The sequence below is a fragment of the Haemorhous mexicanus genome, chromosome 10, assembly GCF_027477595.1.
Source record: "Haemorhous mexicanus isolate bHaeMex1 chromosome 10, bHaeMex1.pri, whole genome shotgun sequence".
Taxonomy (NCBI): Eukaryota; Metazoa; Chordata; class Aves; order Passeriformes; family Fringillidae; genus Haemorhous; species Haemorhous mexicanus.
The window spans coordinates 26453986-26469882 of NC_082350.1; the positions used below are offsets into that span (position 1 = coordinate 26453986).

At 40.2% G+C, this 15897-nt stretch overlaps 1 protein-coding gene across 2 annotated transcripts in view; it reads left to right on the plus strand.

Annotated features, from left to right (window-relative positions):
- The window catches only part of WWTR1 (WW domain containing transcription regulator 1), a 43754-nt gene that overhangs the window by 14138 nt on the left and 13719 nt on the right, over nucleotides 1-15897 (plus strand). For both annotated transcript variants that reach the window (XM_059855951.1, XM_059855952.1), the window contains exon 2: nucleotides 8768-8898. In XM_059855951.1, coding sequence (XP_059711934.1) covers nucleotides 8768-8898 — 131 coding nt within the window. The remainder of the gene's footprint in view (nucleotides 1-8767; nucleotides 8899-15897) is intronic.

Below are 15897 nucleotides of genomic sequence, written 5' to 3' on the forward strand. Positions count from 1 at the left end.
GAGGGGAACAAGAAGCAGCTGTGTGGGTTGTTTTTTAGGCAGGTGTGGATTCTCCCCCCTCTGGTGTCTGCAGGAATGTCACCAGTGCCACGCCCAGGCAGGTCAGGGGACACCTGAGTGGAAGGTTCTTTTAGACCTTGCAGAAACGCTTGGGCAGAACAGCTCCATCAATAATCAAGTGTTCCTGTCCTCAGGTACATACTGCACATGGAAAAGAAATTTGTAGTGTCTGTTTCACTTTAAACACATAGGTTTGAAACAGTGGTTCTTATGATTCTTAATCTGCATCATATAACACTTGAAAGGATAGCAGGGACCAAGAACCAGAATTTGTGGTTGGATAAAAATAGAAGTGTTATGAATCATGAGCAAGTGAATAAAACTTCAGTGTCTGCAGGTACCAGTCACAAAGTTGTTCCTGATGATATTTCAATAACAAATTATTTTCTATAATACTGAGAGATTTGAGTGGCTTGATGCTTTAAATAATTCTATCTACCTCATACCCACTATTGAGGTAGATAAATATAGACCCAAAATAATTTTATTCATCTAATTAGTTATGTCAGTGACATATTGAATTAAATTTGTTGCCTAATCAATATTTTTAGTTGGTTATGTTGTAACTAAATCACAGGAGAAAATGCTTTTACATTTGCTGTTTGGCAGACCAAGGTCTTATTTACAAGATGTAAATCTTTGTCTGAAGAGTTAGGGATTTGGGTCATGGAGGGAAAAAAAAATAAATTTAGTATCTAGTTTGGCTCTGCATGTCTGTTGTGCTGTTGCTACTGGCATTCATATTAAAATATAAGTATTGCTGTCTGTGAAGTTCAGTGAACAGAAGTTATTTTGGCCTTTTTGGAGCTTAATGAATGTACTGACCTGAAAGCTGAGGCTGTGAGAATGATCTCTGACCGAGAGCTGCAGTGCCAGGAACTGCTCTGCACAAATGTGTGTATTTTGTGCCAGTGTTCAGTTTCTAGTGATGGAGGATTGTCTGCTTGGGAAAGGTGTTCCTCAAACCAATCCGTGGTATTGTTTGGAAATCCTGACCCAGCAGTTCAAAAGCTTGTCATAGGAAAAAGAACAACTGCTCTGCATTTGTGGCAAGAAATTCTAGAGACTGTGGTAACAATATTTTGTTTTCTTTTGAAGAAATGCTGTTCTCTGTATGATTTCAAAATCAGAAGGTAGGCAGGATTGCAGATGGGCCTACTTACAGAGTAGAAAATAGTTTTATTTCTGCAACAAAAACCTTTTACAGACGTGTACTTCAATATATTGCAATGATCTGAAGCTCTTGTCAAGTAATTCTTCAAATTACAAAGGAAAAACAGTGCATAATTGTTAGCTAAATAGCAAAATAGAGTCTTATTGATATTATGACAATTAATTCAACCCTCTAAATTCTCTGATTAAAAAGGCACCAGTACTAGAAAAAGAACCTCTTTTAAATTTTTTTTATTTTTTAGTGAATTTAATTTTTTTATGCTAATGAACATGCCTAAATGCACAATGCCCTGGAAACATTAACAGTCATTTTCTGACAGACTCAGAAACCAAAACATGAAACAAAAATTTTGATTACAAAGGAGAATTCTGAGACTAAATTCTGTGGAGTCATACATTTCTCTGCCTCTGGCCAGTGCAGTAAAATATAATGTTAGGTATTTTTTCTACCACCTCAAAGGTATTTTGTGTCCTGCTTTGCTTTGGGTTGTTTTTCTCTCCTACCGTCTGTTTCTGCCCGGGGAAGATTTTCAGTGTGTCCTTCTCAGGGCACTCTGTGTGGTTGAAGGGGGAGTTCTTGTTTAGGCATTCACTTCTACTAGAGTGCAGAACATGTTAAAGTAATTACAGCTTGTCTAGAAATGCCACCTTGGCAGTCAAGAGTGTTTATTAGGTTGGGCCACTTCTCCCATTCTTGTTGCAAGACAGCACCAATTTAAGTTTTGTGTATGCAAACCCTGATAAATACGGTCCCTTTTGACATGGCCTTTATAGTGGTAAAGTGGGGCATTCACAGCAAGTCCTGGTGATAGCCCTCTGGCTCAAGTCGAGGACAGATAGAACCTTTCATTTCATAACCTGTTCAACAATTGCAGAAACTGCACGCATCTGAAAGTGTCATGTATCACTCACAAAAGAATGCTTTGTCTTCAAATTGCTACATATTCACCTAAATAAAATAAACATGGTTTTAATAAAATCATTATATGTTTCTTTAAATATGAGTGCTACAGGCACTCATCAAGTAAACAAATGCATTAATGCTATTATATACTGTATACTTAAAAAACCCTAAGAATGTTCTATATAATAGCTTCATTCAGTACCTTTTTTCCCTTTCTCTCAAGAATTGGGATTTCATCCAAATTCTAAAGGTTAAGTTGTCAATAGAACTCAAAGGGTGTTTTGTTTCCATTTGTATAACTAGTTTAATGTTTTTAAGGCCTCCATGTACACCAACAATGGAATCAGTCAGTTACAGGGGAGCTTAGCAGGACATTCTCAAAGTTCTCTTCACAGCAAATTATGCTGAAACTAATTCAGGAAAAGCTGAACAGCTCACAACTCTCTTCACTGAAGGAGTTACGTAGCATAGTGTAATAAATATTCAAATACAGATGTAATGTTCCAGCTCCAAGATCAGAGATGAGGATGAATACGCAGCAGGAGAACAAAGTCCATTCTTCAATCAGTTTAATAATTACATTGTGGCTCCTTGTTAAAGCTTCATGTAATTTTCATGAAACATTATTGGTGTCTAAAAAGCAAGTGCCATGAATTTGATTAGGTCAGACTTGTGAGCTGGAGTACTGCAGAGCATCACTTGAACTCCCACAGCAACAAGTGGCCGAACTACTGAGTGTTATGAATTTCTACCCTCTAAAGGAAAGTGATTGAGAAATACTGGGTTTTATATTTATGTGCTTTTAGTGATGTAAGGAATGATATATTCTCATTCTTTCCAACTGTTGAACAGCAGAAATGGAATCAGGAGCATGCATCTCTAAGCTCTTCCACCTAACAGCTATTTTAGTTTCTCGTGTGTCTACTGGGTACATGATTTTTGCAAAATATTATTAACATTCTGGCTTTGAATAAGGCAAAATTTTGTCCATTCCTTATTAACAATGAGTAATGTTGACATATAATTAAATTGCTGAGGCAGCTGTTTAGGCTGAGTTTTGAGGTGTCAGTGGGGGCACCTTGAGTGCTTTGCAACAGCTGTGGGCACACAGCGGCTGCACCAGGTGACTCTGAAGTGCCAGCAAGTGCTTTGAAGTGCCTGAAGAATAGGCAAAATTCTTCCTTTTCAGAAAAGGAGGTTCTTCATACTAAAACCTTCGTACAGCATATCTCTTGATGTCTGATTTTGGTGTAAAATGAAAATACTGCTGTAGATTTTTGTTAATTTCTCCCATTTTTCCTCCTCTGTCAGAGATCACAAGAGCAGAACTGACTGTGAAATAAGCTGACACTGTCCCAGCCGTTTCACAGCTGATGCTGTCCTGGCTAAAGGGCACTGTTGGGAGCAGTGGCCTGGCCCTGTCCTCCTCTTTGCAAATATTTTTCTCCATTTTCTTCACATGGGGCTGCAGGCTCAGGCAGATCAGTCTGTTGATGTATCTGAAGCAACCAGCAGGATTTTGAACATAAAAGCAATGTGTATTTTGTAGATTCAGGGGCTAGATGTTTCAAAGTACTCCCTGAAAGCACTGAGTACTGTTAAATATGTTGTACCCCTGCTCTGTGGAATTGGGATAGCCTTGCAAAACATCCAAATGGAGATGTCTGAAGTTTCACTGTGATGATTTTCTCATTATCATTTAAAGATAGTTTATTACACTTGTCACTAGAAAGGAGTTTGAAAATTTTGCAGTATGGGATGAAGCTGCATGTTTAAGAAATACTTCATAGCACATCAGAAACAGAGCCTTTGAATAGTGAAATGCACTTAGTGAGTAAGACAGGTACTCTGTGGGAAAAGAGTGTGATTAGATAATTAGCTGTGCTATTACAGTGCACGACCACAGGGGATGGAGAGAAGCTGGCACTGAGTTAGCTGTGTTCATTCTGTTAAACTTTCCACAGTACTTTTTTTTGGGTAATGTGAATATAAACTGGAAAAAAGTCTGAGACAACTGCCAGCCTGATGACATTGATGCTTTGTCTGCACAGTCTGGCATGTAAACTGTTGATGCCAACCAAGAATTTTCTCCAAATGTTTTCTGTGTGGGTTCATGCCAGCATGAAGCTCATTGTCTTTAGCAAGATGTGATTCAGATCATAATTTAACTCAGTCCCATTTCCACTTAAGTTTAAATTTAACAGAGCTGCAAACAAGTTACAAGCCATATAAATTGGGCTGACCTACTGAAATTGGAGGATTTTCAAGCACTTGTAGGAGAAGTGACTGTCTCTTAAGTGTTTGAAGGTAGCTCCTCCATCACAGGGGCTGCTGCAGTCTGCTTAAAGAGTTACAGTTATCAAATGTGCAGGTGAATGTGTAACATTAGGTCACGGTTCTGCACTTTCTGTGAGGTCTTTTCATGTTGTAATGAGAGCAGAACTTGGCTCTTGAAATTTTCCAGTCTGTGGTGAGAGAAGGGGAAAAGCAGCATGGCAAAGGAAGGCATCCAACTGCATCTAGGGACAGAACACTGTATTCTCCTGCAGTTGTTGGACCACGTCCTGCCTTTCCCAGCAAGAAGCATTCACAAATTCTCTTTGAATATCCAGGAAAACACATGGCATGTGTGCAGGTGTTTTTATAAGATGTAATCTGAAATGCTTCTCACCTACTGATTTCTAGTGAACAATCAATTCCTGCTGCTTTTGGATTAGAGGGATGGCAGTAACAGAAGTGCATGCCCAGGTCCGCGGGGTGCTGGCACAAGGTGACCTTGGTGGGACAGGCGTGGGCAGTGCTGGGGTGACAGGCTGTGCTCGCTCTGGCAGCAGTTGTTGTGGCACCCCCAGCCAGTCCTCCCACCAGTTCCAACAGCTGCCATAAGCTGCTGTGAAGTACCACCTAATTATAGCATTTTCTTGATCCTCTTGATCCCCGTCAGAGATTCCCGGCCCTACCCTTGGCCAAACTCAGCACCCAAAGGCAGGGCAGTCGGGAAGGCATGGCAGGGGCACCTCTGCTGCTGCCATCCTTAGGGAGGAGGGGGCTCCGTGGTGAGCAGTGGGTTTGGAAGGCTCTAAATGTCCCAGTAAGTGTAACCACTGCTGGTACTGCTGCTGGTAAGCATTTAGGCCAGTTTCATAGCGCAGTGTTGTGTAGACTCACAAATTCCATTAGTTTCTGGGAGAATTGGACGTGTGCACATAGGGTAATTGTTTCTAAAGCTAAAAATCATTCACATTCACATCTTGCGTTTTCCTCACCTGTGAGTGTAAGAAATAAAAGATGACATAAAAAAGAATACTAGAGGTAAGTTTTTTAAGAAGTAGATGGTACTAGATTTTTACAGATATTCTGTCCAAGTCTATTATCTGCCCAATATTCTGTGAGTTTGTACACAGTTCCCCTTTTGCTGCTCTATCCTGCATGGTGGTGGTTACTGGAATAGTGTGGGGCTTGGCTCTGTTGTAGTTTTACCAGAAATTGCACTGCAGTACCTGAGCAAGCTCAGACAATAGACTCAAATGTTGCGTCCCTGAGGTAATTTTCTTAAATTTTAAAAACTTCCCATCTGCATAAAGGCATGTCTGCCACATCACACAGTGTCAGAGCAGTGTGAATGGCCTCTGACTTCCAATGCACTTTCTTTCTGTGCTGTTTTTGTTTACAGGGAGCAGAGGGACAAAGAGAAGGTTGGGCAATGCCTTGGCTCCGCTCCAGGAGATGTAAACAGATTTCCCAATGTTTGGCTTTGGAAGGCTGGAGGTGCTCCAAGGCAGTGTGAGTGTGGCTCCCTCGGAGGGGCTCTGCTCAGAGCTGAGGGCTGTGCCCGTGGTGAGTCACCAGCTTCCCACTCAGCAGCAGCTTCACTTTGATGTTTGTCAGTCGCAGAACCCACACTCAGTCCCGATGTTTAAGCCCTGATTAAGAACCCCAAAAAAGCTCGACACTGTTGGTCAAACTCCATGTTTGTGTTATTTCAGGTGATAGTGCACTTACAGAATAATCAGTTTGTCTTTCTCATCTCCCCTACAACCTTTTTAGATAAGTTGCTCTGAATTTCCTAATACCAGAAAAAACAAAACAAAAACACGGAAAAAAGGTCTGAAAATGGAGCCCACTGAGATACATTGGTTGTTGGAGTGCATACAAGCAGAAGGAGAATTGGTGTCCCTCGTGCTGCTGCTTGCTGATTTAACCTCACTGAGATGTCTTGGCAAGGCTGCAGTGGAAGTCAGGGATTAGAGCCTTGCAGTTACAAAATGCAGGACAAAGCAGCAGCACAAATTCAGAGGAACGCTGACACTTCAAAGCAGAAGGCTGACACCCAAACAGGAGGCATTTGACAAAAGCCTAAGGTGCAACAGGTGGAACAGAATCCTGAAGTCTGAGTAAAATACTCAGCTGTTTATATCTGAGCTTTGGTTTGATTTTTTCTTTACTGAGGGTCAACTGTTGGGGTACAATTTGCCACTTGCTGAATTGGAGCACTGCAGGACTTTATGGGTGGGACCGGGATGATCTGAGCAGGCTGGAGAAGCAGTTATGGTAGCACGTTCTTTGTCCTATTTGTCAGATTCTCGTGTATCTCGTTTGAGTTTTTTTATCATTCCGTTTGTAAATATTTAACTTCCCCTGATTTTATTGGAACATGTAAAATTCTTGTTTGCATATGGAGACCCCCATCAATCTCCCTCGTGATGCAGAAACAGAAGCTAAAATGGACATCTCTGCTTTTCTGTTCTGCTTGTTTATGAATGGAGACCTCGTTGAAAAATGGCCAGCTCTGATATTAGGATTTATAATAAGAAGAGATGCAAAAATTGCTTATGAAAAACTTGAAAGTGAGAATTTTACTATGGATTTTGGGGCTGCTTTGTCATGTGTTTGAATATGCCTCAAATAAGAATCCTGTAAAAGTTATAGAAGTAAGTCATAGAAGTTCTTTACTTATCTACATAGTTCTATTTCAATATTACAGATGAGGCAAGATATTGTTAAAGTTTGAGGCTCTGTGACTTCATGCACTGTGTGCAAGAATTCTTACACTTGAAATGTAAGAGTAAAGAGAATAAAAGCTAAAATGTAATAAAAATTTACAGTGATGGGAGAATAAAGTGTTTTAGTCCTAGAGGAAGCAATGGTGAGTGGTTTCATTGTGAATAATAACAAATACTCTAGAAGCTGTGAAGAAAGGAAGTGACTCAGCAGTTTGAAGCTGAGTAACAATCATGTAAAAGTGTGATCTTCCCTTTGAGAGTTGTACATTAAATGCAAACTATTAGGAGAAGAAAATAGCAACAGACTGCATAAAGATGTCACATTTTTCTGTTCTTTAAAAAATGGTCTAGGTTCTTTTCTTTTTTATCTTCCTGTAATTCACACTATTTTTGGTAATACCTGAGATGTGCATCACAATACAGACTGAAACTTGGTTGTGAAATTGGTCTGGTGATCAGCTGGGTGTGGAGGGGAGACAGCAGTGGTGGCCGTGCCACTGGGGTCTGTAAAAGCAATGGCAAGTTTAAGATGGAGCTCAGTAAAAATTTTAGGCTGTTCTTTTTTGAAAGTTGGATCAAAATTATTTTCCAGACACAGAATGTTTAAATTTTTATGCCTCTTGACATGCTCTTCTTAAAGACTTACCTCCTTGTGACAAAAATCTAATAGAGGAGAACCCACTCAAGTACAGACAGTGACCTGGTGAGCTGATGGGGCTTGGAGCCAGGCAATCCCATGGTAGATACTGGACTATTGATTGCTTCAACATACTTCCTTTTTCTTTTCTTGTTTCAAATGGAATTACATGCCCATCCTTAAAATGCTTCTCCTGTTAAGTTTCTTACAAAATAGATGCATTTCAGTGTAAACTTTCAGTTGCAACCATAGTTCTTTCACTGCTGAATTCTGTGGCCAAAAATATTTTACAGTGATCATTGTTCTTGTTACTTCACAGTAAAATGTATGTGGATTTGTGCATGACTCCACTTTTTTCAGGAGAATGTATGTATGTGAGAGTTTGCATACTGAAATGGTAGGTATGTTGTTAACTACATTGCAATAAAAGCTCTTAGTGCCTTTACTGAGAAATTGGTGATTACACACGAGTCATAAAGCTGCAATCTGCCTGGTTTTTAGTGGGAATATATGCTGGTATTCTTGGAGACATAGTTTTCATAATGTGGAAAGAAAGAAAGCAGTTGGATTAGGCAAGACAAATACTTGTCCTTTCAATACTCAGGAAAATGACCATTGCTGGGCGAGGAATGGCCATACATTGAGATGTAGATAAAGACTGGTAGGGCAAGAGTAAACAACTTTCAGACAAGTAAATAATCTGAAGATGAGCGTGTATTACAGACTTTCAGTACGACAATAGAATTTCCCAACTGTTCAAGTAAAAGTAATTATTCAGCAGTAGAGCAAAAAGAAATTAGAACGGCAGGGGCAGAAGATCAGAAGAAAAAGTGAGCAACCAGATGATAGATAATTTCAGCTGGGTGAGGGTGAGATGCCAAGGGCAGATGTGGAATAAGAAAACCAAACAGGACTTCCATGACATTATGCTTAACTGTCTATATAATATACCAGCTATTTTATGTTAAGCTTGTATCTTTTCTTTCTCAGCCATATAGAAAAAATTACAACATGGCAAGATCCTCGAAAACCTGTGAACCAGCCGCTGAATCACGTTAGCCACCATCCTGCAGCCACCCCAGCACCACAGAGGACCATGGCAATGTCTCAGCCAAATCTCAGTGAGTACTGGATGGCATCTCTCTGGTGAAAACACAAAAGAGATGGGAGAGACACCTCCTGGTTTGTTTGTCAAAGTAACTTTTGGTTCAAGAAGGTAGCTCTGATTCTGCTATCAGACCTAACAGTATGTTCTCCCCTTCATTTACCTAATTTTCCCCTCTGTAGACTTGGCAGCAAGTGAATTTGTACTGTTTGAGGTGAAGTTCCAACATCTTGTGATCTATTTTAGAGCCTCCATGGATTTTTGGCATAGTGTTAGACATAGAAAAATAAATTCTGTCTGTGCTTTTCTGTTCTGAGCTGGTATAAAACCCCCATAAGCCCTCCATATCACGTCCAGGCTGTTGGATAACTTGTGCACAGTTTCTTCAGGTCAGAAGGCGTAGCTGGTTTGCTTGTTAGCTTATTTATGGTGGTGGTGCTTTTGCATAGTGAGGTTCTGCACTGTAAGCAACTTGCAAACTACTAAAAAGTCTTTGTAGTATGAATTACCCACAAAATTCTTATAACTGGTGTGGCTCCCTTGCTGTTTCTGTTTAGCACTTCAAGTGTAAATTTTATCGTCAACTTACATAAATCTGATATTTAAGCCTTAGTGAAAATAAAGCCATTAAAACTCAAAAATTTAAAGAAAATTTGTAAATGGAAGAAAACATTTTCACATACAATTGAGAATTACAAATAATCCCTAATATTTCACTTCTGGAGCTTTAACTTTTCTACTACTCAAGAAGATGAGCTTACAGGCTCAAGATGTCAAAAAGGGAGACTTTAAATCACATAGCAGTTTCTTGTTCTGGTTAATTTTTGGTAAGTTGATCTCATGATTTCTTGATTGTCCACTTGCAGCGTGGTTCATGAGTGCTGTCTCTTCACATGACAAGAAAACGCTGAACATTTGTCTGCTAATGATCACCAATAGAAGTAGTGCAATATTTACTTTGGTCTTAAATTTATAAGAAACACCTAGGACCTCTGAGGTAATTGGCTTCAGTTCTTTTTTCTACCTTTGTCTCATCAACTGCTTTGCTTGCATATGAGTGTTGGTTACAAGATTTAGAGGGCAGTAGCAAACCATAATGTGAGAGTGGATATCTGCAGAAGAAATCTGAATAAAATCTGAAAGGTTAGAGTATCTGCAGAGTGTTGTAGCAGATGGTGGAGCTAACAATTGCTCTGCTGTGGCTTCAGACCACAGCTGCGTGTGGGTCAGTCTGTTTATAGCAGTGCTGGAATGGCTGAGAGGTAAGAATAGGACAGCAGGGTTTTTGTTCATACCAACTCCTCCACTTATGTTAACATCTGTTGCATTGTCCCTAGTTAAAAAACAGCAGTACCATAAATCAGGGCAGTGTACAGAACATTTTTCCCATTAGTTTATTAGTGGAAGTGAATGAAAGCCAAATCCTGGACTAAAACACATGTATACTGAATTTTAGAGGAGGGTCTTTCTTGAGATTCAAAGGATTAGAAATAAAAGTCTATACCTAATGAAATGTCTGTTCTTGAAGGTACTTAATGTGCCTAGTAAGGGTATTTCCACAGACTTCAAAATCTGTCCCATTAAATACAGTCTGTATTTCATTCAGTTCTCTTCATATATATATATATATATATATATATATGTGTGTGTGTGTGTGTGTGTGTGTGTATATATATATATATAAATGTATATATATGTAAAATATGAGGTTCTACTTTTTATGTAGGTTTATATGCAGTTCTTGGCATAGTGGTTCAGATATGTGATTGAATTTCCCTCTAGAAATAGTATGTAAAAATCTACACGGTATCCATATGTATTTTATCCAGAAAACCTTCCATCAATTTGTCTTGGTGAGCTTTTTCTCCTTTTGATGGCTTTCAAAGGCACACTAAAGGTGACACTATTTTATTAAAAATATATCTTGCAAGATTTAATCTAGAAACTGTGTGTATGTGCATGTAAATGCACTCAGAGGAGTTACACAGAAAGATTGCAGTGATCTGCCGAGCACACTGCAGCCCCTGAGTGCTTCACATGGCACTTTGAAATCCATGTGACGGTCGTTTCCAGTGCTGCAGTAGAATGGCTCTGTGTTTGAAGTGCTGTGGCCAAAGGCAGGGCCTTGGTGCTGCTCAGCCCTGTGCTCCCAGCTCGGGGGGATCCTGCCCCAGCTGGCAGACTCGGGGGGAGCAGTGGGAGCTGGATCCATACCACTCTCCTGGCCCTGATTCTGTGACCTGGCAGGAAATGAAGACTGTGCATCTCTTCTGCCTTAGCTTTTTTTTTTTTTTTCCCCTTTTGATACTGTAGGAACTAAAATAAGTTTTTCTTTTGAAGATATGCCACTTAAAAGAAAAGGCTTTGAGTATTTCAGGTCTGCACACTGGTCTGCACTTCCAATTACTAACACATGTGTTTTCCTTGTACTTCTTATGAAGAGGAGGAAAATGTGGTTTGTTTTGTACAGCTTGTTGCTTTGGTTTATAAACTTGTTTCAGCAGAATTTGCTGGGAATTGTACAAAGGCAGTTACAAACATTTTATCAGAGCACAGAGTGGGACTAAGTGATACCAAATCATAGTATGCCTGTGTTGGAGGCACACAAAAGCATATAGTGAAAATTGGTTGAAGTTAGTAGTCATACTGTAAAAAATCTGCTGTTTTTTCTAGCTTTTCTCTTAGTGTGGTTTTATGTTGCCTATTTATGAGCTATAAGTGAGCACTTCATTAGTGTTAGTTTCACACTAACATTTAAAGCACTGCCTTTTAAATGTTATAGAACAAAGGCATCGGGTGTTTTTTCCTTTGATGCATCTTGTTGAATTTACAAGAAAGTAATATATGCTAGGCAGATTTCTGTGCTCATTGATACACCATGACTAATTTCAGTGACATTTCATGAATGACAAGGAATATTTGTCACATAGATTGAAAACATGTTCTTGCAGCATAGATTTAGACTTGTTCAGTTTGTTTTTCCTTAACATTTTACCATCGTTGTTGTTCTAAGATGATTTGTAGATGTATATTTGTTGATGTAAGGAAATCACAACATTAATAGGAATGGTTTCAGTGTATGTTTTGTTGTTGGAAGCAAAGGGAGAGTCATCAGTGTCAGACTAAGGACAAGCAGAAACTGTATTTCTTGCATCTTCAGAAACTTTGTTTACCATGACGCTGATTCTGCAGAGATCCCCATTTTCTGCCCCTTCTAAACCAGAGTCTTTCCCGGCTGATTGGTAAGCCATCCCCTATCTCTTGCCACTCAGTTATTCAGTAGAATCAAGGGCCATTTGTGGAAGGAGGGGTTACCCTAGGTCCTTGTTTTAGCTGTCAGGCTGGGGTCCCTGAACGAGGAGAGTGGTCTCCCCTGTGCCTTGGAGGAGGCAGAGCAGCTGCAGGGCCCGGGCCGAGGTCACGCCCTGCCTCGGTCTGAGCTGCTCACGCCTTCTGCCTTCCTGGCACTCCCTGCTGTCAAAAGATTGTGAGCATGATCTTGGACTACATGCAGCCAGATTTAGGGGAAAAATTAGGTCCTTACAGGAGTTTCTTTTGCAAGATCTTTTTAATTAAATGCAACTTGTTTTGTAGTCTTTCTCTATTCTACATTAAGCAACACTCAAAACCATTGTTATTTCCATCCTTCTCCTTTCAAAGTGTTTTAAACAGATTTCTTTTGTGATTGTACGCTTCATCCAGTGGGTAAACACAATCTGGTCTTCATTTAAATATTTTCCAAATTTAACAATTTGCAACTTACTTTGCCATAAAATAATGAACCTCTCTAATGGTATTTATGTTTTCGGTATGAGTTAGCTTCAATTTATATGTGATTTCCTTAAAAAGCTCATACAAAAAGAACATACTATCTGCAAAAAACCTCAGCAGACTTCTTGCCCCCCGTGGCACAGCTGGATGTGGGCTTTGGGCCTTGGAGCAAGTAGCAGTTGCAGGCTGCCAGGCACAGTTACTCTATGTCCCGTGTGAGTGACAGAAATGTGTGTTAAGCAGTGCCCAGAGTTTGCTGGTTTGAGGGTTTTGGGCACTCTGTGAAAGGCTCTGAGTTTGTTGGGGTGTGGATAGGGGCTTTCAATTTCTCGAACTGTGGTTAAAATTGGTGTTTGGTCTAAGTCAAGCTGCCAAAGCCCAGCCAGGTGAGGTGTCCCTGATGCTCCCTCCTGTCCCCTTCGCCTTTCTTCACAGTGGACACTGCAGCAGCAGCAATTACAGAAAGGTGTGCCTGGTTTTACTCCTTCTGGTACAACAGAGACCTTGTGTGATTCATCAGACTGTGCCCAGAGGTGGGATTGGTGGGCAGAAAGGGTTTTAAATGCTGGAGTTTCTTATGTCCTGGCTGTCAGGGAGGGAGTGACAAGGTCTGGAACTCAGGAGCAAGCTGTGTTCATGTGGATCTTCTACTTGGAGCTGAGCCATCTTCTGTTACCCTCTCTGTTTTCTCCCTTGCAATGTATTATTTTCCAGGTGAGTTTGTACGAGATGGTCTTTCAAGGTCCCTGCTGACCGAGGCTGTTCTGCAGTGATGGTTGATATATGGTATCTGTTGGCCCAGATAAGGCTGCCTTCAGAAAATGTACCTGGATCACTTTTAATTCTGTACACTGACATAGTAATTTATAAATATATATTCTCTTAGGTTCTGCCAAAATGAATTCATTAATATGCACATTTGCAGGGGAAAAAACCCCATAAATAGCATTACAGTTCCTGAGATTTTCAGCGTTCCTGTACTCTATATCTGGAGCAGATAGTATTACTTTGTCTCTGTGCTACTGGTTTATCAGCTGTCTGCTAGTCACATCCTCAGGGAGGTTTGATAAGAACCTCATTAGTGGGCTCATTCAGATGTACTGAGTGGAGGGGCAGTTGCTGGGAGATCAGTATTAATGTTGTGAGCTCACAAAGGTGGAGATGCCTGTTCTGAGGTAAGGACTTTCCTGGATGAGTTTCCTCACAGGGCTGAGGTCTTGCACAAGTTGTGGTTGTGTCCATCCCAGAACAGCCTAGCTGGGAAGGGGCCTTGCTGGGGCTCTAACCCAGCCTCTGCTGAAAGCAGGGTCAGTGCTGGGACCAGAGCAGAAGCTTGGGACTTTGTGCACGCAGGTGTAGAAATCCTTTGTGACAGAGGAGGAGGTCCTGGTGCAGTTCTCAGGTGTTCATCAGGAAGGAGACTGGCACCATGAAGAAAAGGGACATTCTATCATCAGCACTGAGTGGAGCAGTTTCAGAAGGTGTCCCACACCCACATCCACACCCACGCACGCACACACTTCAGAATGGAGAAGAATTTCTGGCAGAGGGAGAAGGGTGCCCCATGTACTGTAGTTTGTTCTTGACATCTCCACTTTCACCTGATCAGATGAATATATGAAATACTGAATCAGATGAAATGAAATACTGACTATAAGAAAAATAACATGGCTCTTCTCTGGCAGAAGCTGGTCATATTTATCTTCATTTTATAAATCAACCAGTTCAGGCAGAAGACAGTGGAAAAGCTGATGTTAATTTGTTTAGGGTCACTGTATGCATTGATCCCGAGAATTCAACCATGTTTACTTCTTGTATTGAAACTCCAGGTGGAGAACTATTTAATTTTTGGTTTTCCTTTCTGAAGAAGAGAACCTTACCTCAGGAGGTACTCTGTCAAGACCTACAAGCAGGCCTGACCCAAGTGATACAAGCAGGATGGCTTTCACTGTTAATTCACTGGTTCTCTAAGATGTGGGTCATTGGCTATTACAGATTAGAATTTTTTATTGTGAAGAGCCTGTGACAATTGTTGTTTAATAGAAAATCATCCATGATTTAGCTTTCAGCTGTATTGGTAATGATATTTCAAATGGGTCTGGACAACTGGGAGTTATAGCACTTTACCTCTGCTTTCATTTTTTTTAACCATCCGGGAAATCCAATCAATAAAACAATGCCAAAATCCTGTCTAGGAGCAATAAACACATGAACCACAGTTTCCATATCCTGCCACGATAAAAGAGGTGTAGCTACTATTGTTTAAGGATGATAAAAGGCAGTTTTGGTAACTATGACAAAGCAGTCTCTGGAGATAAGACCACAGAAACTCCCAAAGTGTTCAAAACCAAATTGTATGTATTTTAGTGTTCACTAATGTCCGGGATTTTTCAAGTGTTGGTTTGCCCTGGCTAGAAATGTGTGACACTGAGAGGAACATGCTTTTCCCTCTCTGTAGTCCGTACCCTCATACCACCTGCGTGGTGGAAAGGCTTCCTGTTCCAGATCATTTTTAATTACTGGATATCCTGAAAGAAGCAAACACAATTCGTTTGTGGTCAGTGTGAATAATGTTGGCACCTGCTTCTGCTGATTACTTTCTGAGACCTGAAAGCATTATGGAGGACTTGCACGTTCATCTGTGGGAAGGACTGTTTTGTGATGCAGCTCTCAAAAGAATGAGGGGATTTGGGTAGTTTGCAATTAAAATCTCTAACAAGTGATTTATCAGGCAGATCTCAAATGGAATAATTTATTTATGTTTAAGGACAGTGGTTAATAGGTCCAGAGTCTAATCAGAAGTAACTTCAGTATCAGGTAAATTAAATCAAAGGACATACACCTTTAAACCAGCAGCTGACCATCTAGTAAATCTGAAATGCTAGAGCTTGATGTGTTCAAGAGAGATGCTGGCATTTTTTCAAATTCTAGCAATTTTTAATTTTGACACAAAGAAGTTCCTGTTGGGGTAAGCGTTTCCCCTCAAGGTTAGTAATCCAAACATGTACCAGTGCAAGAGTGGAGGGTCATTTCCATAGTTTCAAAGGAAATGAAATGTAAAAGCTGAAGACTGCATGAAGCAAAAGTAAAAATAATTTATTAAATATTTTAAATCTAATAGTCATCAGTAATTAATCATTAGCATTAAAGCTGTCTGTCTGCTCAAGCAGCTCCCATCATCACTTTTTGTTACTGATTTATTGTTAAAAGTGCTTGCAGAGTAAATTTCCAATCTTTTAAATAA